The following is a 24,261-nucleotide window of genomic DNA, read 5'->3' on the forward strand; positions in this document are numbered from 1 at the left end:
AAAACATGTTTTTTGATCTTATTTTCTCTCGTTATAACCAAATTTGCCTCGCTATAGAGGGTTATAGTTCAATAGAAATTTCACGGGACATCTGATGTACCTCGCTATAAGCGAAACCTCGTAATTACCGTGTTCGTTATAGAGGGAGTATACTGTATATCCAAGTTAACTTGTACTGAGTTAAAAGTTGTTTCTGTATTCAAAAACTTCGTGGTGCCAAATCGGCTTTTTAGCGCAGCAAAACTACAAGAGATAATAGTAAATATGCTCTCGTCTTGCCCACTACCTCAAGATGTAGAAGGTCACGAACTAGATCATTTTCTTAACACCTAGAAATATCAATGTTGAAATAGCCAAACCATAAAACAAAAAAAAACGTAAATTCCAATAAATTATATTTATGAAGAATAGATACAGTGGTTACATTTATTAGAAGATTCACACTCTTAAGCTAATAGAACAATATGAAAAATACCTTTTTTACAAGTAATCTTTTTTTAATCTAACCAAACCTGTACAAAACTAATTTAAACTATCTAAATTTTATCACCATTCGGATAATTTAAAATAAAACACAATGCTTTAACTAATGCAGTTGACGTTAAAAATTTGATCAGACTAATTTTATTTTCTAAAATCGATAAAGTATAGTAGTTACTGTTGTTAGCTGAAAAAAGTATTTGGAATCAAAAGAGAATGTGACTTTTCGGTTAAATAATGTATGTAGCTAATTATAATAAACAATACCGAAAACATGAAGATTTATTAAGTCAGTTAAAACGTACATAATTTATTTGCTAGATATCATAACTCTCTTGTGACATTAATAATACCAGCTATGGTCCGCATTTCAAGAGTTTCGGTGCACATATTTATAAAGTAGGATACATATATCACTGTTAAAGAATTTAACGACATTGAAATTTGAAATGTTAAATGAAAACCCCCATTTTTTTTATTGCAGATGTGGATTTTATTGTAAATTTTCCTTATTATACCTTTTATAAGGAAATTTTTTTTGAATTTTTGATAGATGGCGTTAGAAGCGGTAAAAAACGATTTAACTCTTAAACTATTTTTAATGCAGATTAGGATTCTAAGGTAATTGTCTCTGTATTTGATACATTAGGACATAAAACCGTTTAAAACTAGGTTATAATAGTGACCACAAATTGACAAAAAATTTTGATTTTGTTCAATAATTTGTCATGAAACTGTACACAATTTTGACAGTGTCCCAAAAGTTGACAGTGACAGATCTATATTTGACTTACATTTACAATTTTCAAAATCAACTGCTTAAGAAGTCTTAGTAGAGATAATTCATAATGTCGTGGACCTGACGTCATCATTTAGTGACGTCGATTTACGGACGAAACAATAATATCAGGCATTTCCAAAAACATGCAGTTCTGTCATCGAGCAAAAAGACAAAAGAGGGAATCTAATCGTTATGAAAAGGCGACCAAAAAAGTGGCCTCTGATGGCGGACATATCCGGAAATGCGAATGCGCCAAATTTAAATTTTCCGACACTTATTAACAGTAGCTATAAAATAGTTTTCAGAATGTGTCTTAGACGAGAAAATTTTAATTAAATATTAACGATAACAGTCTAAAATGTGAAACAATTGTTAAAAAACTTCAATATAAATAAGATTTCATGTGACAGTTGGGACAAATAATAACATAACCCAACTAAATTTGATTTCTTAAACAAAGAAAGACTATCTTTCCTTGTTTAATTTGGCCTCTCAAGATGGCACTTCCTGTCTAACAATATTTTTGCCCCCACTACCTTTACATTCCCTCTTTTGTCTTTTTGCTCGATGAGTTCTGTTCAGTGCGTTATCGTAGCGAGACAGAGACGAACTAGTTTTTTGCGTTAGTGAAATAGCTTTAATATTTTAATTTTTTTTTTGTGAAGAATCATTTTTAATATTTTATAGTGAGGTGCTATTTATATTCAGTGCGTTTTAAGTCGTTTCAAGTCAAGTTCTACTTACTTACTTACTTTTCCATGTATCTGCTTCTCTGAAGATCCAGATTTATAACGTGCTCACAGAGATTTATATTATACTTAAATAACGCAAGAACACAGTTATTCTGAGGCTCTGAAATTGAACCCAAATTGCTATTTATTTTATAGCCAAGGTAAGTTATATACGAGAACGAACAACTATATAATGGGATATTATATTATAAAGTGCAAAATTCAGATAGTTGACTGTTTATTTTTTATCATGTTTTTAATATATTACTATGTAATTAGTTAATTAGTAATAATATAGGTTCAATCTGCAACACAAAACAAAATATACTTATTCTAACAGAACTAATTATTAATAAAAAATGTTTATTTTGTTGCCAATTAAATATTGGGACATAGAATGAATATTTATTTTTAAAACAGAGTTTCTTTGTGTATACTTTATGGCCGCTCGAATTCGGTTGGGCACTTACTCGACTAATTATCTGCAATATTCAGAGCGTTGAAAATCTGCTCTATTTTGGTGTTAAGTTCGTGTAACGCGTGGGGTAAAATTGTGGGATATTCGTTAGTGTCAGGACTGTTAGAAGGCAAGAAAGGACATTTATATTCTGGTTTAGAAACCAGTTGTTTGTGGTTCTGGCCATATGGCAGGCTACTTCTATTTTGAGCAGCATTAAATTAAAAACATCCTAACCCTAAAACTGCCGTACGACCCCAAATCATCATACGTTTAGGAAATTTTACGGTCCGTTTCAAATAATCTTTGTGAAAAGCCTCACGCTTATTGCGAATAACTCTTCTTCCTCCTTCTTGTAAGTATGGTTTAAAGCCTGTTTCTTCTTCAATATTAGCCTCCTAAATTGTTTAAATTATCGCACCATTTTTTTCTTGCTCTGCCCATTTGATGAATTATCTCGTGCTATTCGTACTATGCTATCCTCTGTAATTCTACTAATGTGTTCGTGCCACTCCTGTTTCTGTTTTGTCACCCATCCATTTATGTCTTCTATATTACATACTCTTCTTACGATTTCGCTTCTCTCCCTATCCAACAGAGTTTTCCCTGATATTCGTCGGAATCTTTTCATCCCTGTTGTTTCTAGTAGTCGTCTCATTTTAGATGTGTCAGGTCTTGTCTCCGCCGTGTATGTTAATATAGGTCTAATTGCTGTTTTATAAATTCTTGTTTTTGTGTCTTGTCCAAGGTGTTTGTTCTTCCAGATTGCGTCATTAAGAGATCCCGCCGCTTTACTTGCTTTTAAGCTTTGTTGTACTTCTTCTTCTCCGTAACTAGTTATATCTATTCCCAGATATCTAAACCTTGCTTCCTGTTTTATTATTTTCCCATCAATCTTCTACCGACCAAGAAAGTTTAGATTTTACCCAAATGAGCCTGGCTTACTTTTGTTTTGCTGTTAATAGTGGTGTTTCCTTTGCTTAGAAGAAAATATGTTAAAATATATTAAACTAGGAGCACACTATAAGTTGTTACGTGTAATTCAACCTTATAAAACTTTCATCCAGATTTATGATTCCGTTATTTATGCATTCAGCTGTAACTTGCCTTACGAGTATTTCTTCAATCCTTTACTAATATTCCTATCCGTATCATTTTATCCTAATTTTCTTCTTCTTGATGTGCCTATCCGTTACGAATGTTGACGATCATCATGGCAATCTTTATCTTATCTGCAGCAGCGCGGAAAAGCTGCACAGATGTTGTATTGAACCGGATTCTGAGGTTCTTTAACCAAGCTGTTCTTCTTCTTCCTGGACCTCGTTTTCCAAATATTTTTCCTTGCAGGATGGCTTGAAGGAGTATATCTGGATTCATTTCGCATAATATATCCGAAGAACTATAACTTTCGAGATTTGATGGTGGTCAGTACTTCTCGATTCTTATTCATTCTTCTGAGGACCTCCTCATTTGTGACTCGGTCAGTCCACGGAATCTTAAGCATTCTCCGATATAGCCACATCTCAAATGCTTCCAGTTTTCTGCACATATCTTCGTTCAAGGTCCACGATTCAACACCATAAAAAAGGACAGAGAAGACGTAGCATCGCAGCATTCTTACTTTTGTATCAAGTGACAGGTTGTGATTGAAGGCGGATCTAGCTTTTCCGATGCGTGCTCTAATCTCCTGGTTGTTAGTCCATTCTTCATTTATTATGGTGCCGAGGTAGTTGTAGTGCGTCACTCTTTCTACAGGGGATTGGTTGACGTAGAGTTGACCTTCTGTTATTCTTTTCTTGCTAATTATCATAAGCTTTGTCTTCTTAACGTTTATATTATCTTTCACACTGTAGTTTTAGGAATATTAATTTTATCTGCCACTTTGAGGATTGTTTTATCACGGCAATAATTTTTAATCACCAAATCACGAATTTTTAAATTTGTAGAGATACCACACATTATTTTATGTAAATAATGCAACGATTCACTTAATTTCACAAGACATTAACTGTATAATGTAGTTTGACGTTTATTAGTGTCCGGCTACATTGTTTTCGCAGCCTAATTGTCTTATCTTGTGTGGTTTTTAAGCAGTTACTTCATACTGTCCCAGTATTTAGTTGTCACTAATTTTTACATATTTTGATGATCCTTATGACATTAATAGGTTACGTGGGTTGTTTAAGACAATATTACTTACGTTTTGTGATTATATATCATTTAAAATATTGCATGTTTAGCATTATCATTATTTAAAAAAATAATAAATTAACAAGCAAACGCCTGAATTTGTTATATATTTTAGTTTGTCCCATTATATAGTTGTTAGGGCTCGGAGTTAATTTTTTGAAGGGGCTAGCTGTTAACATATATGCCATCAATTGATAATTTGGTATTAAAACATTATGATTTAACCCTAGTCCATACTATTTGGTCTACTAGATATTGAAAAGTTATTGTCGCTTGCTAGTAGAACCGTATAATCGGCGTACTGTGCGGGTTTAACCCTATTAGTAATAGGGTTGATTTTTATTCCAATTGGATTATCCTGGAGAGTTAATTCAAAGATTATTCCGAGTACGGAATACGTATGAGCGGAGATAAAATGCAAAACTTCATGGTCAAATCTAGAAACCATAGAAAATATCTTCATTTTCGTTGTACTACAAACTGAATAATGCCTACCTCGTTCTGTCCAGTCCAAACTCGTATTAATTGTCACCTCTTTCAGCTTTTTATGAATTACTGTCATAAATATTTGAACATTTATTAATAATCTGATTTCTTATTTCGATACTCTTTAGGATTCACTTCATTTGGCAGAGAAATAAAGGTAGACTCCAGTGAATTGTTCGGAATTATGCCAGTATTATACACTGCGTTGAATAGATGAGTCACCGCTGGTATAATAACATCTATCAGTAACTAACATATCTCAGATACACCACAGAATGAACGTGAGCTTCCAATTTCATAACTCGAGTAGAAAATATGTCTTTTCGAGAAACCCCTTCCCAGTAAAGTTTGTTATGTTATGTCAAACCGGTGCAAATAAGTTATTTTTTTCATAAACAACGCTTATATAACAGAAAATATTTTCGATTTAGATGTTGCTTTATTTAACATAGAATACAAATGTATAATTTACATTTTCCGTGTATACTTTTGCAACCCACAATAGTTAAATATAATAAATAAACCTTTTACAATTATATTAATAAATGCGTAACTAAAAATACTTCACCGAATAAAAAGGGATCTAATTGATCTTTGGTATTGAACAATGTATTAATGATACACACCTCAACAATTGATCTTATGAAGGCAAATGTAAAGTAGCGGAACCATAAAATTCGATGACTTTCTAGTGACCTAAAAATTCAAAATGATGAACAGCCGCCATTTGATTAAAATATTTTAAATGGGATCATATCGCAAGTAATATCTTATTTAAAAGTGCTTGTGGTACTCAGTAAACTCCTAGATTTTGATTTGTTTCGCGCTGTGTCAAAATGGTGACCGTTCATTGTTCGATGGCGACAATATGGAAAACGCTGAAACAGGTCAACTTATTACTCCAGTTTCCCATATTCCGATACAATAATTTTTTTTTATTCGTATCTTCACCTTTGAAAACTCTTACCACTTCTTCCAAACAATATGTTCTAGAAACAAAACGGGATGTGGCACTCCAGGAGCGACCGAGAAAGGGAAGCATAGCTTTCATATAGCCTATGCACGGAGCGATGGTTTTTAATTTATTTGATTAGTTTTGATCCCAATCGATTCGATTCAATTACAATCCATTCGATTCGATTGCAATTAATAAACACACATGGCACTGTGTTTATTACTTTACATTGTGTGTGGTCGCGCGATATGTCGTTACAGCAGTGGCGCACCCAGGGGGGGGCTTGGGGGTAAACCTCCCCCCCAGGACCCTATTCCGACACTGTTACTCACACATTTTAACTACTCAAAATGGAGGTAACATCACAAAAAAAAAAAATTCGGTGACCAACCAAACCCCCCCCCCCCAGAGGCAAATTCTAGGTGCGCTACTGCGTTACAGCAGCTACAGTCGTTTTTACTTTGTTCCAACCTCTCTGTGCAATCACCGGCGGTGCACCTCTCCGTCCGTAGCCCGCGATAAGAAAGCTATGCTTCCAAAAACTTTGCAACTTCGCAACATAATTTAGAAGACACGTCGAATTAAGTGTATGGAAAACTGGAAAATAAATTGACCAGTTGAAGCAATTTTCATAAAAGCTGAATACTACCAAACTATCTTCGAGACAGAATCGTACAAAAATCTAGGAACATGTCGAATGATACAAATACAAGAGTTTTAAAGGGTTTTACTTGATATATGATCCAATTTAAAATAATTTTACAAAATGGCGCCCGCCTGACATTTTGAATGATTACGCCACTAAGACATATCGGAGAAAAAATGTACAAGTACTGTAGTCCAGGTAGCCAAAAATGAATTAAATTTTATGGTAAATAACAGGGAAAGTAAATCAACATAGCTATACTTTGAAATGAAATATTTATAGAAAATCGATGATAAATGAAAATTGAACTCAATGATGAAGGAAAACACGGTTGGTGCCCCACAGAACAGATATCCTTTATTGAATATATTAAGTCAAACTATTGAAATTAAGTGGATATGTTACAAAAATAAGAACAAGAAATCCTATAACCGGAATTTTGGAAGTTTTTATTAAAACGCCGTTAAACAACCGATTATAAGAAAATAAAAGTTGAGTTGGTTATAAAAAGCCAAAAACTGAGCTGACAATTAGACATCGATGTTCTTTTCAACTTGATGGTATATTTTGCTTAACAAAAATGTGACACTGATAGAGCTGCACTTCAAAGGAACCAAACGTAAAACAATTGTAGTTTTTTATTTTCCACATTTTTATTAATAAAATTTTACATGTGATACTTTTATTTATATATTTATAAAACTAGGCTGCTACAGCAGCGAGTCCAGGCGCTCGGCCAATCTGAATATAAAAAGCCCTAGATGTTTAAGTCTGAACGGAGCCAATAAAAGTGTTGGCATCCCTTCCTTCCATTTAGAATGTTGTGAATGCTGACGTAATATATCAACTTAAGTTGTTTAATAATCTTCTTATTAAACAAGTAAGTTTATTAATAACTTAATTTATTTAATAAATTTCTCTTTTGCTTTGATGAGGTTTTTCAAATGAGTATCTAATATTCATATCATTTTATATACTTTTTCTTATCATTTTATATGATTTTAACACTTTGGTAAACTATGTTAGATATACGTAGAAAGCTATAAAGAGATTCACAGGAACACTATAGCAGCACCAATATTTTGGTGCTGTTAAATTTGGCATGCCATTACGTCACACATTGTGACATTACTGCAAAGCTGCTGAACACGTTACCAAGACAACCTAGTGTGATGGAGCTTTACATTAGTTTTGTAGAATTACTAGTTTAGGCCAATTTAAATACCCAAGATGCAATTTGACCCCTTAATAAAACTAGAATATAACATTACATAAACCTCCGAGCAAAGGCAATAAAATAGGTATAGAATTGGCGATGAAAATAGTAACAACTAGGTATTAAATAAATCAAACGCATGTGTATTTTCTTGGACAAGCTTTTTATCAAGGCATATCGGCTGGCGTACTGTTTCATGTGATCGTTTGATATTTAAGTAGAAATTTAGTGTCCTACGCCAATGGTTTATCTTCTGGAATTGTTGGACTCGTAACTGTGGAACCTGAGCGCGACCTGCCGGCTTCGTCCAAACTGTGTTGAGAACCAGAACGGGAAGCTACCTTGGTCTGAAATGTATAAAAAACATTAGTTAAATTTCATGTTAAATGCAAGAATGTATTGAATGCAGAAATGAGATATTCCCCTATGAGTCAACGATAACTGCAACTTTATTTTGATAGCTATTAACGACATTTTAAAAAGCAATTTACAAATAGTTAGAGAGCGTTATATTCTACCAGTTCAGAAACAGTCAACATAGTTTAAATGTTCTAAATCTATGGTGCAAATCGAACAGATCGAAATTCTCAAAATCTAAAATGAAATGACTGTTGTTTCCAAGAAAATATCGTCTCTCGATACCGGTGGAACAGTTTAAAGAAAATTTCTTAGATTTTGTAGACGATATAAAGATTTTGGAAATGATATTCGACAAACAACTAACAGAAAAATCATGTTCAATATATGAAGAGAAGTTGTTACTGGTTTAAATTTATTACGAACCATAGCCACCTACAATTGGAGGCAATTTCTATATCATTATTCAATCTCTAAGAGTCACTCATCAGAACAAAAACAGATTACTGCTCTATTGTATATACATCAGTTATCCATAGAATATTCAAACAAATCGAAGTGATTGAAATACTGCATTGAGAATTGCTATAGGCGCTCTCCAAATATATCCTGTCGAAAGCTTCCAATGTCTAACTGGAGAGTTATCGCTCCGTTTAAGAATGCGATTTTCTTATACGACAATAGTTCTTTCAAATATAAAGAATCCCGTCATATATAACACTCAAACTCATTCTAGATAAAAATATTCCATTTTACGGAAGGATTTGGCAGTACTTATTATCAATTGAACTACCATCAATATTATTTCCACTCAATATATAAACATCCCCAACTTATACAATACCTTATAAAGGAAAAGTTCCCAGTGGTTGTCTGTATATTATAGTTTAAAAAAACTTACAAAGAGAAGTAAACACTTCTGGTGTGATTGGTATATTTATAAAATTATTAAAATAATGAAAATATCCAAAAAGATTACAATTTTCACCAGAATATTTTGGGTCTTATCAGACCATCATCAGCGAAAACCCGAAAGTATTTCCACTTTAATTTAATGAACAAAAGAGGGTAAAATTTTGACTGTCAATCAATCTAGACAATATAGCAATTGATGATGATGAATAATACCCATATATCCAAACTTTATGCGTTTATAATAAAGTAGTAATTATTACTGACTCTAAGTTCCATTCAAACAATTCAGTAGTTGTATCCAAGACATCCGATTGGTTTCCTTGAGAAGGCTAAATTAGGTATTCTCGACTAAAAAAAAACATAATACTTTGGATCCCATCGCATGCAGGTATTCGAGGATACGACGCAGATTCTAGTGCTAGAGATGCAGCGAACAACGAATAGTCAACGATAGGAAAGTAGTGGAGGTAGCTAGTGACGTTAAAACCGTGTTTAAATCCAAAATACAGTGCAAGTGGCAAAGTGAATGGAATAACTCCCAATCGAAATTAAAAAAATCCATCTACAAAACCGTGGAGGAAGCAAAAAATAATGCTAATCAAGTTTGAATTGGTAAATTGGTCAAAATGTTACCGAGACAAATCGAATAATAATCCTTTCGCTAACCTAAAAATATGATTAGAGGAGAACTGTAACAATATTGTAAGTTTTCTAAAAGAAACTCACCTGTTTCACCAATTGAAAATTAATTAAATAATTGTACCTAAATGTAAATTAATACAATGCACTGAAACTGCTGGCGTGTGGCATGTCTAATTTAACTAACTAATGTTTGACGTTTACATTTCCACTCCGGAAATCGTTTTAAAAAAAGATTATTTTAAAAATTCTGAGAAAATGTATCACCAACACGTTGGTGTCGTTACTAGGTTATGTCTTTCAGAAGAAAAAGAAGCACAGAACAACATCTTTACGACATCAACAATAAAGAACAATCAATCAAATTCACCATGGAACAAGAAAACAATAATTAACACTTCCTTTTCTGGACGTGCCCTTCACAAAAGACACTGGATATGCAACTAAAGTCTACAGAAAACCAACTCAAACCAACAGATATTTAAATTACCACTCCAACCACAACGTAATATCCAAAAAGGAATGATCAAATCCCTCTATGTTAGAGCCCAAAGTACTTAATTCCATGAAAATGCATTTCAAGAAGAAAAAAACCTGCTACCAAAGATTTTGACTAAAAATGACTAAAACATTGTCATTTATAAACAAGGAATTAAACACGACTGAAGAAAGAAAATAATAAAACACCACAAACAATTTAAAACAAAAAATCATGAATGCCTGAATTCTCCAATGAAATACATGTCTAATGATGTGTCATATATGGTATACGAGCCCCTTCCCATATCAGTTGGCCCACCTATGGAATTTGTTTAGGGAGATTACCATCAGATCTACAGGCTACAAAAGGAATATTTAGGCCACATTACCAGAGGTGCGAAATATGAGATATTAAGGCTCATAATGCAAGGTAAAATCAATGGTAAAAGATCCATAGGAAGACGAAGAATTTCCTGGCTGAGAAACCTAAGAGAGTGGTATAGTTGCAGCTCAGTAGATCTTTTTAGAGCAGCCGCCAATAAGGTACGGATAGCTGTGATTATAGCCAACCTCCGATAGGAGAAGGAACTACAAGAAGAAGAAGAAAAAGCGATTACCATAAACAAATTATACTCTGCATGTTTTTATAAGTTCCCATATTAATTAATATGACATATTTATTATTGTTTATTAAAAACATTACCCTTACGGTTTTTTATTTATTTTCAACAATAAAAAAAAATCACTAAACCCTGGCTATGCATTCACTTGTCAACATATGTTGATTTTTTTTTCATAATTACGTTAAATCCAGAGGTGGCTATGGAAAAATGACATCAAATCAATAATATTGTCAGTTAATGTCAACTGTATTTTGTAGTCATCATCATCAACTAGCCACTAACGTCCACTGCTGAACATATGCCTCTCGCATGCTCTTCCACTTAGTCCGATTTTGCGCCATCTGAATCCAATGTGTAGTCACTCTTTTTATGTCATCTGTCCATCTCGTTGGGGGTCGACCTCTATTTCTGTTAGCTTGCCAACTAGTCAAGGTATTTTGTAGTATTGTACAATAAAGCTTTTTGCAGTTTGTGGATTCTACAATGGGCCGAGATAAAGTTTTCGATGAGAAAATGACAATGTGTTCAATCATTTTTAGATTTTGTAATTCTGGAAAATTCAATTCGGAAATCGCGAATTGTCACGCTATAGTGTAAGCAATATAGTCAGAAGATACAAAACTACAGGTTCGGTCGTCACAAAACCTAGAAAAGTACAATAACCGAAGCAGATCGAAGGGCATTAAGATGCATTATAGTGAAAATTCGACGAGCAAATTATATGGAGTTAAACGTTTTATGGAGTGACGTTATTGGTAGACACGTTTCTAGATCAACATGTAACCGAGAGGCAAAGAAATTAGGATTTGGTACTCACAAAGTAAGTTTTATAGTTGAAGAAATTAGTACGAATTGTTTTTAATAAATTTCATTTTATTTTAGGCGAAGGAAAAGCACTTTTAACATTACAACAAAAGAAAAATATACTAAGATGGTCAAAAGAGCATACAGATTAGACTCAATCGCAATGGGATTCAATACAATGGATTGATGAGTCCAGATTTGAAGTGTGTGTTGGAGACAGTAGGAGTCGCGTCATTCGCAGGAAAAAGGAAGTTTTCCATTCCGACTGTCTTAAGAGAAATGTCAAATTTCCTGCATCTGTCATGATTTGAAGCAGCATGTCGTCAAAAGGTGTGGGAAAGTTACATTTTATCGATGGGATCGTAAACACAGACAAATATTTGAATATTTTCTAAGAATCTCTTTTACCGATTATGAAACAACGTCTAATATCAACGGAAGATTTTGTCTTCCAACAGGACGACGCATGGGGTCATACCTCAAAAAAGAGTTTAAAATGGATTAAAAACTATTGCATACCACTTCTGGAATGGGTTTTTAACAGTCCCGACTTGTCTCCGATAGAGACTTTGTGGCGCGAAATGAAAAAAGCTTCGAGAAAACATCCTGTCAGCTCCGTCAACGAATTGAAGGAAAAATTGTAAGAAATGTGGGATTCGTTTACATTAGAATTTTGTCAGAACTTGGTAAAAACTATTCCTCGAAGAATTGTGGATGTCATTAAAAATAAAGGGGATGTAACTCAGTGGTAAACTTTCACATTTTTTTTGTTAATATTACATATTCTATGCGTTTTTTTTTAATTTATTATTATTCTGTTTAATCAATAGTTTTCATTACGTTATAAAATATTTTCTATAATTAGGAAATTTAAAAATGTTGTTCGATGCATTAAAACTTCTCAAATTTACGATGCGCTTTTATTTTTGTTCTCTAAAATTTAATTTTCTTATCAATCTAACGTTGGACCAACTGATATGGCAAGGGGCTCGTATTCCCTATTTAAAATTAGAGGTTTATGGTACTGGAAGGGAGGGGATTGACAATATTGCCAAATATCAGGGTAGACTATTCTGAGTGGTTCCCTGTACAGAGTAAAAATGAATAAATAAATAATGAAAAGACTGACAGAGTACAGAAAATGTTGATAGGTAAAGTATGTAAGAGAGTGAAAAGGCATCACATTTGTATGTCATAATCCACTTTACTATCGACACAAGAATTTAGCAGACGCCTTAAAAGCAAAAACAGATAGCAATATAATTATCAATATAGTCCAAAGGTACGACAATTTAGATAATTTTCAACACTGTTAATAGCTGGCGTTCTTGTTGACGTTTACACTGTATTGTTAAATAATAAATCGAAATCATTTTACGTATTTTTCGTTTGCTTTTATCCTTAACCTTGACCACCTGATTATCAAGCATGGAAGTAAAATTTAAAAGCATAATTCAAACATTTATTGTTTATACTACTATTATCAGTCATTTGGTTAATGATTGAAAACTATTAATCATTTTGTTTAATTAATGCTAAAATACGTTTGAACTTTGTTTAATACATTCGTAATAACCAATTTCTGATAAAACATTTTATTTTAAATACCAAATATTAAAACTTTTTAAATTACGAAGATACTCACTTCACTATTGTTGCTTTTTACAAGTTAATATTATTATTCTACATAAACAAGGGTCATATTTTGTTAACAAATGCAATAGGTCAATACATCATTAAAAAATTCAAGTAGTCAAATACATTATCGTGACTGAATGGATCAAGTTATCCAAAGCCATTAATTAAATTAAATTAATTGAATAAAAGAAAATAATAAACAACGGTAGAGGGACTAGTCTACTAGTCCCTCGAATAGACTATTTCTATAACCTACTAGTATATACATTAAAAATACAATTGTGTTATGAAGAAAACGGTCAAATCTGTTGTTAAATGAGTTGGTCGGTAAAAAGACAATGTTATTACTACTCCAGCGTCCAAAAACTGTATTTGGTAGAAATTTCTTGTCTCTCTTGTAGAAAAGCTCTCTTTTTATGACGGGCTTTGTCCAACAAAGTTTTATCTCAAACTAAATCAGGGTTTACAGAATAACTGAAATGAAACCCTCGAAAAAAAAACCTCGTCATCTATAATAATTTTTGTTTTTTGTTTATTGATCTTAAGACCACATATATTGCTTTCTGTTTCCACTATATGTAGACGGTTTGGATTTTTTTCTTCAGGTACAGTTATTGGAGTTGTATCGTCTGCATATCGTTTGAGATATTTTTGCCTGCGATAGAGACACCGACATTCCATTTATCAAGTGCTTTTCAAATTTTACCTCATAGAAGTTGAATTGACTTAGAGATAGAATTAATACATCATCGGCAGCATTCCCTTACTGACTTTATAAAGGTTGGACTTATGGTCTTTAATTCTTATTCTGGTTTCATTATGCTCGTATCGGCTCTTCACTAGAGTTGATCTTCTACTTCTTCTAGTGCCGACTCCACTAATGAAGGTTGACTATAACCACTGCAAATCCGTCTCTATCTGCTGTTTTTCTTAAAAACTCACACAAAAAAATGTGTGTTTAACCCGGTCCAGTCGCGAATGTTTTCAACCATGATATTTGACATAAATCAGCTGATAAATGATCAGATTATTTTCATAAAAGAAGATAAATGGAAATGTAGAAAACAGTATCTGCATTCTTACGAAGTTACTGTTCTTTTTCGTGTTAAGAATATTGATTTGCAAAAATATTGCAGCCAAAAATGGTATCAAATCCAGTGGCGGCTTTTGGGGGTAGGCAGGATAGGCCGGGCCTACCCAATAATTTTAAGAGCTTTAAAATTGAAAAACATATATTCAAAAATTATGTTAATGCATGTAAATAACTTTTAAATGTACTAAATCACTCCATATATTAGCGTCCGTTAAAACAACTATGTTATTATATTACCACAGAAAGCATCGAATCGCATTCAGGCGTTTTAAATATCATTAATAGGCCCGATCGGAAGTGGCCGACCCAGCTCACATAAGATCCCCGTACAAAAACCGTTTGAAGTTAAGCAGCTTGCCGGACAACGATTTGCTGTGTTTATATTGATATTGATATTGTCGTGTTTATGCTTGCTGTTTAGGCACCAGACGATCGGGCCTACGGCCACCATCGTTGTCACCTGTAACGTAATTATCGAATTGTAATATAAATTTCCTTTTAAATTATGATAAAAAAATATGTAACATAATATATAATTGTAGCATATTTTTAAACAAACCTTAGAAACAAACAACACAATTGCAACTCTCACACAAAAAAAATATGTATTACACACACATACTTTTCTCTGATGCAAGGTCACTTTTAATCTTACCACCAATAGGATAAGTGGGTTTTCAAATATGTTTAACGGGAGGGGGATGGTCATGACCCCATGACCCCTCCCTCTGGATCCGCCACTGATTACACATAGCTATATGTAATTTGCTGGCTTGGCCTACCCAAAAATTTACCACATCAGCCGCCACTGATCAAATCATAAGATATTATTCACTAGAAGATTTGAAGTATTTCAATAAATATTCGCTTCCCCGAATAACACAAATTGTAGGAAGAAGAACCTATGTTTCCTGTGAAATTAAAATAAAAATAAAATATAAGAGTAAGAGTAGAAAGAGTGTAATCCCAAAAATGTTAATATCTCCTTTCCATGTTACTTGCACGTACTGCCTAGTACCTTAACAGAGCAGAGTACTTGCCATGTTTCTTTCATTATATAAAGCGCAATAATTGCAGCCTATTTTGTTATAATACTTACGGGAAATGATAATTAGTTGGAAAGGTTAGTACATGTTCACATGCAAATTATATAACAGTTGCTATTTAATTAGTAGTTATCTGCATTAGTACCTAAGGGCAATTATCTTAAAGTGTGTCTTTTCGATATATTTTAAGATAACGGCAACTGCAATGTCAGTTATAATTAAAATTTGCTAATTAAGATCAGATAATTTTACCACTACAGAGGTATCAGTTTGTCGAATGTACTCTATGAAATATACTTCAAAATTCATAACAATACATTATATGCTTCGTGGATCTAACCAAAGCATGTGATAAGATACATTTTTGCGACGTATTAAATATAGTTAAAGAGAAAAATGAATCTCCCAAAATGATAGGGACTAAAGACTAATAATTCTTACTGTTAAACTAAAATCAAAGCAGATAGTAAGTTAATTAAAGGAATACCAATAAGTACAGGAATAATACAAGGAGACAAAGTCCGTTAATGTATAACTTGGTAATGGACAGACTAATATATATATATATATATATATATATATATATATATATATATATATATATATATATATATATATATATATATATATATATATATATATAGATTGTAAAACCACTGACTGAGTATAAAATGGAAGTAGATATACAACATCACAGTCTACGTACACTATGCTGTATTGCTGCCGAGTAGTGAAGGTGATCTACAGGGCATACTATACATATTTTACAAAATAGCAAAAGAATTCAAAATGACAACATCAACAGATGAAACGGAATATAAAAGTATATTCAAAGAATCAATCAGGTACAAACGAAGGAAAAATAATAAACCAAATCGTCTTTCAATTATTTGGCGTCGATATTACAAGCCACCCAGACATCTATAAAGAAACAGCCAGCCAAGTTTAAAAAGTGACAACCATTGCAGGTTCGACAAATCTTGTGTAATATTACCGAATTTTTAGATTTCCTTGAACAGTCTCGTTAACATCGGAACCTTTCCTTCGTTCACTAGTTTCAATATATATGTTTGTACCCGTGCTATTTTTAATTGTTATGGTGACTTTAAGTTGCTATATCAGGTGCTTCTTCTATAGGTTCTTTGTTGAAATATCTAGAAATTTGCTGTGCAAACAGTTCTATGTATTAATTCCAATGCTTATCAACTTCATTGTTTTCGAGTATTGATCGGTTATTGTTATCTACTACCTATTATTTGTGGAACTTTCTCATACCAGTTCTTTCAATTGTTTTTTTTTATACAAGCGATCGTAATATTATACTCAAACGCCAAATGTTCCTCACCAGCGTCCCCGAGAAAGCAATTATAAGGACCCATCTAAGGAAACAAAATCTGGACCTTAAGACAGAAGACTGGTTGTTGAAAATTGGAAGAACGAGGAGGACGTGCAAATGCTAGTCTACACGATCGACGACGTCTCCTACAAAGCATTGAGGACTACACATTTCAAGACTTATTACAGAATTAAAAGGGTTATCTTCAAGTATCAGAGGCCTCGATGGCTCCAATCAGAGTTCTCAGGTGAACCTCCAGGATAGTAAGGCAACTTCGGCAGAACTTACTATCGCTAAGAGAACGTTCTAAACATAATAAAGAACGAAAGACAAAAAGAAAATCGTGAAGGTATTACGAGGAGATAGAACATACTGCAAAAATGTCAAGGCTCCATAAAGTTCTTTCAAAGGACCCACAGATAAGTATTCCCTATAATAGATTAAGAATGTAAAGAAAATAGTAAAGGGACCCTGAAAAAATTTTTCAGGGTGCGCTTTCCTGTGTCCAAAACAAAACTAATAACATTAGACACATGGCAATGGGCAGGACTGGAAACCATGACTTATGGTTTAGGGAAAACTGGCGTGTGGCAAAAGAAGTGGTAAACCAGGACAAAATCAAATGGGCAATAAACTTATTTGAGCCATATAAATCACCGGGTCCGGACGGGATGTATCCAATATTTCTACAGAAGGAAAATTACATTCTGCAAAAAAAAATATGTATGTACAGGCTAGTTTGGAATTGGGGTACATACTAAAAGCATGGAGACTCATATCAATGGTTTTTATTCCCAAATCATGTGCCGTTTCCGGAACAACTCTTTCCGGAAACGGCACTGAACCATCTCGTACAGGTACAGGGAGTGTAGTACGTTCTGGAAACCCAAGAGGTGATGTTGGGTGCATTTCTCGATATAAGGGAGCATTTAACCTATGAAGCAATCACAAGGATGATTGGTCTAAAAGTAATAGACGAAACAAACTGAATATGGATATACTGAATGATGAGAAGCCGTGTGATATACACTAAGTTACTGGAAACAGCGTCACAGTCGCCGACATAATGTCGGCACCAATAACAATATTTTCATTTTAAAAAATGATACGAGCAGTTCACTGTGTTTTGGAGGGCACGTAAAGCCGTCGGTCTCCCTGGGCTAGTGTGCATCGACACTAGGTACTTGAAACAGGATTAAAGATGCAATTGGCGCCTTGGATTAATTCATTTTAACGAAGAGGGAAGTTCTACCTACTCTCTTGTGGAATGCGGTCATGGATGGGGTGACAGCTAGACTCAACAACGACAGACATCATGTCCTGGACTATGCGGATGACCTGGTCATTTTAGCCCACCGGAAATGTAACTCTCACTGAGACAACATACCCGGTCAAACACATGGCAAAATAAATATTGAACGGACATTTGCTAATAGGGCTGAAGTATTTTCCTGCCTGAGAACAAGCAGGAATCAGTTCAGAGTCATAACAGGATTCTTTACTGGACATGAGCCAGTCCAGCGATACTTGCACATGATGTGACCGTTTCGTGGAGAGCTGCAAACACTCTGTAATAGAGAACATGAAACAGTCAATCATATCTTGCATGACTGCCTAGTCACGCAAGATATGATTGACTCAACACTTTTTGGAGACTACCTAGTGACTCCAAAAACATATTTTAGCCATCCTCTAGACCTACACAAGCTGGTGCAGGGTTCTAGAATAGAATGGGTATCATGACGGAATGGAAGATGTACAATAAGCCAACTGGTTGTAATACGACCGGTTTACAGATAACTTTCATGGATAAATAGGCTTCTACTTAAAAGGCGATCAGCAGCAGGTGCTATATCCTATTCAAATGCCAAAAACATAGATTTAGCATATATACAAAAGATACCTCAGGTAACAATGTGGAAAGGTTTACGAGGCCCAATCGACAATGATCGGTATCTTCTAGTTATAAGAAGATCTCTATTCCAAGATCATTTTAACACTGGATTGAAAAAAGATTAACGCCATAAATCAAAAGCTCTATAAAACATTTAACCCATTTGAACATATAAAGCAGATTGACGCAGACAACATTGATTAATTTTTTTAGTTGCATTAGTAGTCACAGCCACAACATTGCACATTAAGTCAAAATATACCAACCTCATAAAAATTCACTACATTCCCCTAAAACAAAAACAATATCACAATTAGTTAGTGTATAGACATTACTTGGTTGGCTAGGCACAAATGGATCACCTTTTACGAAATAATAAAAATGATCTATGTGGTTAATACAATTCATTGATGTCGGCATATATTTCGTGCAATATGATTATTTTTAAAGGGCAATTTGCAATACAACGAACAGTTTTTTAATGATATAAGCTCACACAATGACATACATGCAATTTTAAACTAAAAATTTGGTAAATTGAACAAATTATTACTAGATAGTAGCAACAAGTAGTGGCTCAATTTACGAGTTACACAATCTTGTAACACTTATGAATTTTTAATATTTTGTATAGACCATACTATAACTATGTGACATTAGAAGCCGAGAAAGAAAAAAACAAATTTGCAATGTTTAATGGCTCACTATAACAAAAGTCTGCCTCGTCGATTTTTTGTGAGATAAACTGACTGAATTAAAAAAATAACTTCCTGTTTGATTTGAATAACAACTATCTATACAGCATAATTAAGTTTGAAAAATGAGGCGTCAGAAATACGAAGAAAAGGAGAACATACTATACAATATAGCTAAACTCGCATTTGGCAATAGTAGTTTGAAATTTCGTACATTTAAATATATATCTTACATAACTTCAGGAGTACTCTATGCTCAGAAGGCAACTCGATTGTTAAACAGAGATTTTGGTTTCTCCAGTCTCGATGTGCAATCGATATTATTTTTCTCAATCCGTAGGAATACCGAGAGAGAGTTGAAACTTTGATTGTTCTTTCCGGACTTTTACTTATTTCGACAATAACGACTCAACAGCAAAGTACTCACTTCGGATTGTTACCTTTCGTGAAATAATTCTCTCTTCAGACTTGTATTTATAAGTGCCCAGATATTCGTTTTGGCCCAATTAGACGATTTGATAAAATCATATCATAAACTGCATCGGTATTTACGGGGGTGGATACAGAAACTAGCATTCCCGACCAGTCGTCATGTTCAGTGGAAAATATGTATATATTTTTCACAGTCGCATATTAAGGACATTGATCGCCAAAGGTACATATTTTCGTAAAAGTGCTACCTTCAAATGCAGGTATTGGATGATGACTCGATACTCCAATTTTTACAATTTCGGTTGGCATCCTATTTTTTAAATTTGATTTAAAACTTTATATTGATACTTTTAATTAGTTCGATACTATTATAAAGCAACATTTTCATTATTCACGCAACCGATCTAGGCTAACTAGATATCAACTCATCCTCTTAATATTAATAAAAGATACAAGCAACTCAAAAGGACAAGTTTTTTTTTCTATAACTGTTAATACAAGCAACTCTAAAAGAGCCAGTTTTATTTATTTCTTTTTTCAATAACTGTTATCTGATATTTTTACGTATCGTAAGTAGGGTAAAGGTACCAGTAAATAGATACGCACCAATGAATAAACATGAACACAGAAATATTAAATTCTTAAAATTCGGAATATATATTATGTTAAAATAAGCTTTATGGATACTATGACGTACATTGATTGGCTTAAACCTGGCACGTGATTATTAGAAACTATAATGGCGTACTGTTACTGGGCATACGGAACGGCGTGGTATGAACACTGGCTAATAAGGTACGTACTACAAACCACTGTGAAATTTTCTAGATTTTAGTTATTGCTATTGTTAAAGGCGTGTCTATTATAGTGTTTAGTAGTTGTAAGTAGTGTAAATTTGCATATTACATTTTGTAGGTTAGTTTACCGTATTTTTGGGTGTTGATTCACTGGAGCTTAATATTTTTGTGAATTCCAATAAATGAACGGTTGTTAATTTACTAGGACCCTCAGTCAATTTTGAATATTGCGTGAATTTGTGTTCCAAAACATCAAGTGGTTACCTTTGAATGATACTGTATACCTCTATAATACATCTAACATTCGTAACCAGTAAATGAACGGGGGTTTACCCCTCGTTCATTTATTGGTGCCATGGATTTCAAACTTGTCCCAGTGAATGAACAACTGGTATTTACTGTTTTTTCTTCCTAATTTGATTTTTTTCCATAGATGGGCAAACGAAAATATTCTGAGGACCAGTTAACCTCCGCTATTAAAGAAATTCGAAGTGGTAGTCTTAGCCAAAATGGAGGAGCCAAGAAATAAAGTATTTCTAAAGCTACCCTAAAAGTTCAATATCACCAACAAAGTCATCAGCAAAGAAACCCTACCAAATATTTAGATATTCAGAAAACCAGTTACAACTCGCTCTTAATGAAATTAGAACGGGTACTTTGTCCCAAAACGCAGCCTCTATAAAATTTGGAATACCAAAAGCAACTTTGAATAACAAAATAAGAGATATTACCACACTAATTCGTAAAACGGGACCCAAAGCTACACTTACGGAAGACGAGGAAAAAAAGACTATAGGACTGGATAATTGCAAAAGCGAAACTTGGTTTTCCCCTGCATCTGGAAGAGGTACAAAATGCAGGCAAGTTTATTTTAAGAGACTAACAGAATCACTAGTTTTACTGACGGTAAACCAGGAAAAAAGTGGTTGTCTATAAGAAATTGGTTTGACGGTCTAAAAGATTACCTTCATAATGAGGGCTGTGAAGACCTTATTTCAGAACCAACAAGAATTTATAATGCTGACAAAACCGGTGTACAGTTTTGTCCTAAGACAGGCAAGCTCTTACGACCAAAGGGTTTCAAAGATTTCTACAACATAAGTAGTGGCCCTGAAAAGGAGAGTATTACTGTGCTCTGTATTTTTTCAGCATCCGGAGTTTCTGTCCATCCACTAGTAATTGTACCATATACTTGACTTCCGAGAGATGTGGCTATGTCTATGCCTAGTAATTTCTTCATAGATAAATCTCACATTAGTGTCGAATTATACGAATTTTGTAGGGAAAAGCAACTACTCGTGTATTGTCTACCACCGAATGCAACTCACGTATTGCAACCTTGCGACGTCGCCATGTTCAAGCCGCTTAAAACTGCTTGGAAAATAATTATACGAGAACATAAGCAAGCCACTAACAAATATATTACAAAAGTGACATTTGCCCCATTATTTCAAAGAGCATTTGAACAATCAATAAAAGCAGAAAAAATAAGGACTGGCTTCAGACGCTGCGGTTTATATCCGTTAGACCCCAACGCCGTCGACTACACCAAACTTATATCATTCAGAAAAACGAAATATTTAGAAAAGAGGTAAACATAAACACTAATGAATTAGAACCAGCCGAGGAACCATCCAATCAGGATTTCATTAGCACCCATAAAGCTTTAAAATTTTTTTTTAATGGTCAATGTAACGATGAAACAAGTGACATTCGCACTGTATACAAATTTTGTACAAATAAAATAGGAAACAGAATTTAACGGAATCAGTTATAGACCATTTACCTATCCAATTCGATGACATTACCTATTTTGGTACAAACAATGATATAGGAATAAAACGGGTAACAGAATTTATTGCTAACAATTCACAAAACACTCGCACAATTCAAGCACAGGAGAGTGAAATAGAAGATAAAGAAATTCAAATCAATGAATCTGAGTTTAGCAAAATAAGTCTAGGTGAAGAAACTACCAAATTTAAATATATTCAGTCTCAAGAATTTACGGAAACTTTGTATGAAAGCAAATCAGAAAGCTGGACTCATTCGACTGAAGATGGAAAAGAAGATATTGTGTTCATTTACTGGATGTGTTGTTTATTCATTAGATTCTGCTGTTCATTTACTGGTGTTTTGAAAGTTTTTTGATTTTTTGTACAGTAAATTTCTGTGCTAGAAACTTCCACAGAGACCACTGAAATATGTGTATGTTATTATAAAAATACAAAATACATATTTATTTTTATAACCGGTAAAACCATAACATGAAATATAAAGATCCTGACTAATGAAACAATTCGAAATGAACTATTTGTGCAATGAAGTGATAACAAATTGTTCACTGTATATTGTTGCAAAGTATATAGCAATCGTAATATTTTCTAATGTATACACTATATATAATTACATTAGACCTTTCACTACAATATTATGATATTAATATTTTATATAATAAAGCAAAATATCTACTTTAAAAGACAGTTTGTGGACTTATTCAACAAACAAAATTACTATCGAGGTCAGTATTTATATAGTTCAACATACTATGTGAATAATAATATAATTTATATTATAAAACCTGTAATTCCACTATTTATATAATTTTATCATAGTAAAGAAATATAAATATGGCAATATAGGGCAGGGAAATAACAAAAGTTCCCTGTTTGTGACACATAATCGGTCAGGGAAACGACAGTTGTTTTGAGTGGTGTGGACCTCTGTAACAAAAACCTATACGTTTCCTTAAATCGATTTTTTGGACTTAATTATTAATAAATTACGGTCAAAAAGCGGTAAATTTTACCGTGAATTTTAAAAAGTGAAGCATTTAAAACAAATTTAAGAGGCCTTTCAGACGAGGATACTGTATCCGAGATACGCGTATCCGAGACGCAGATATTACATAGACTCAAATGGAGCTTTTCACACGGGACGCGCGACGGATACAGTATGCGAGATACCGAATTCAGTATCTCGGACCTTCCTGTCGCCGACGACTGAATGCGTATGCCAGATACAGAAGAAACATTACGTTAAATGAACGCTTTCAGACACAAATACTTTTGCACCACATTCCATAGACGCGCGATTTTCTGTCGAATAATTGTGAATGAGAAACGAAAGAAAGGTGTTTTCTGAATATAGTTAAATAATGGCGCCTGCTGTATTTGATAATGACAAATTTATTTGTTTGGTACAATCAAATCCCTGTCTATGGGATACAGCATCGCCAGATTACTGCAATAGAAATAAAAAGCAGCAGTGCTGGGTCGAAATTTCTAAGCAAATGTGCGACAATTTTAAGGCCATGACTGCAGTACAGCAAAATGAATACGGTAAGAAATAAACATGTTTTTATTATAAATACATAGGTATTTTGTTTCATACGTATACAGTTTAGTTTTAAAAGTTTGCTAATTGAAATTTTGATTATTTAACGAATATAAAACTACATTATTGTGAAAGGAATATGGTCATTTTTTATTTAGGGCGAGGTAAACAATTTACAAATTGGAGATAAGTACATACAGATTTTAAATTTAAGTCATAGACTTTAACTTTAAC

At 33.5% G+C, this 24,261-nt stretch overlaps 1 protein-coding gene across 5 annotated transcripts in view; it reads right to left on the minus strand.

Annotated features, from left to right (window-relative positions):
• Positions 1-378: 378 nt before the first annotated feature.
• The window catches only part of LOC140441786 (uncharacterized protein F13E6.1), a 50,898-nt gene continuing 27,015 nt past the window's right edge, over positions 379-24,261 (minus strand). For 3 of the 5 annotated variants that reach the window (XM_072532707.1, XM_072532705.1, XM_072532703.1), the window contains 2 exons: positions 19,034-19,057; positions 379-8,289 (listed from right to left, as the gene is read on the minus strand). In XM_072532707.1, the coding sequence (XP_072388808.1) occupies positions 8,176-8,289; positions 19,034-19,057 (138 nt within the window). In that variant the 3' untranslated portion in view covers positions 379-8,175. The remainder of the gene's footprint in view (positions 8,290-19,033; positions 19,058-24,261) is intronic. The other 2 variants (XM_072532706.1, XM_072532704.1) reach the window with 1 other exon arrangement.

Source organism: Diabrotica undecimpunctata, chromosome 5 (genome assembly GCF_040954645.1).
Source record: "Diabrotica undecimpunctata isolate CICGRU chromosome 5, icDiaUnde3, whole genome shotgun sequence".
NCBI classification, from domain to species: domain Eukaryota; kingdom Metazoa; phylum Arthropoda; class Insecta; order Coleoptera; family Chrysomelidae; genus Diabrotica; species Diabrotica undecimpunctata.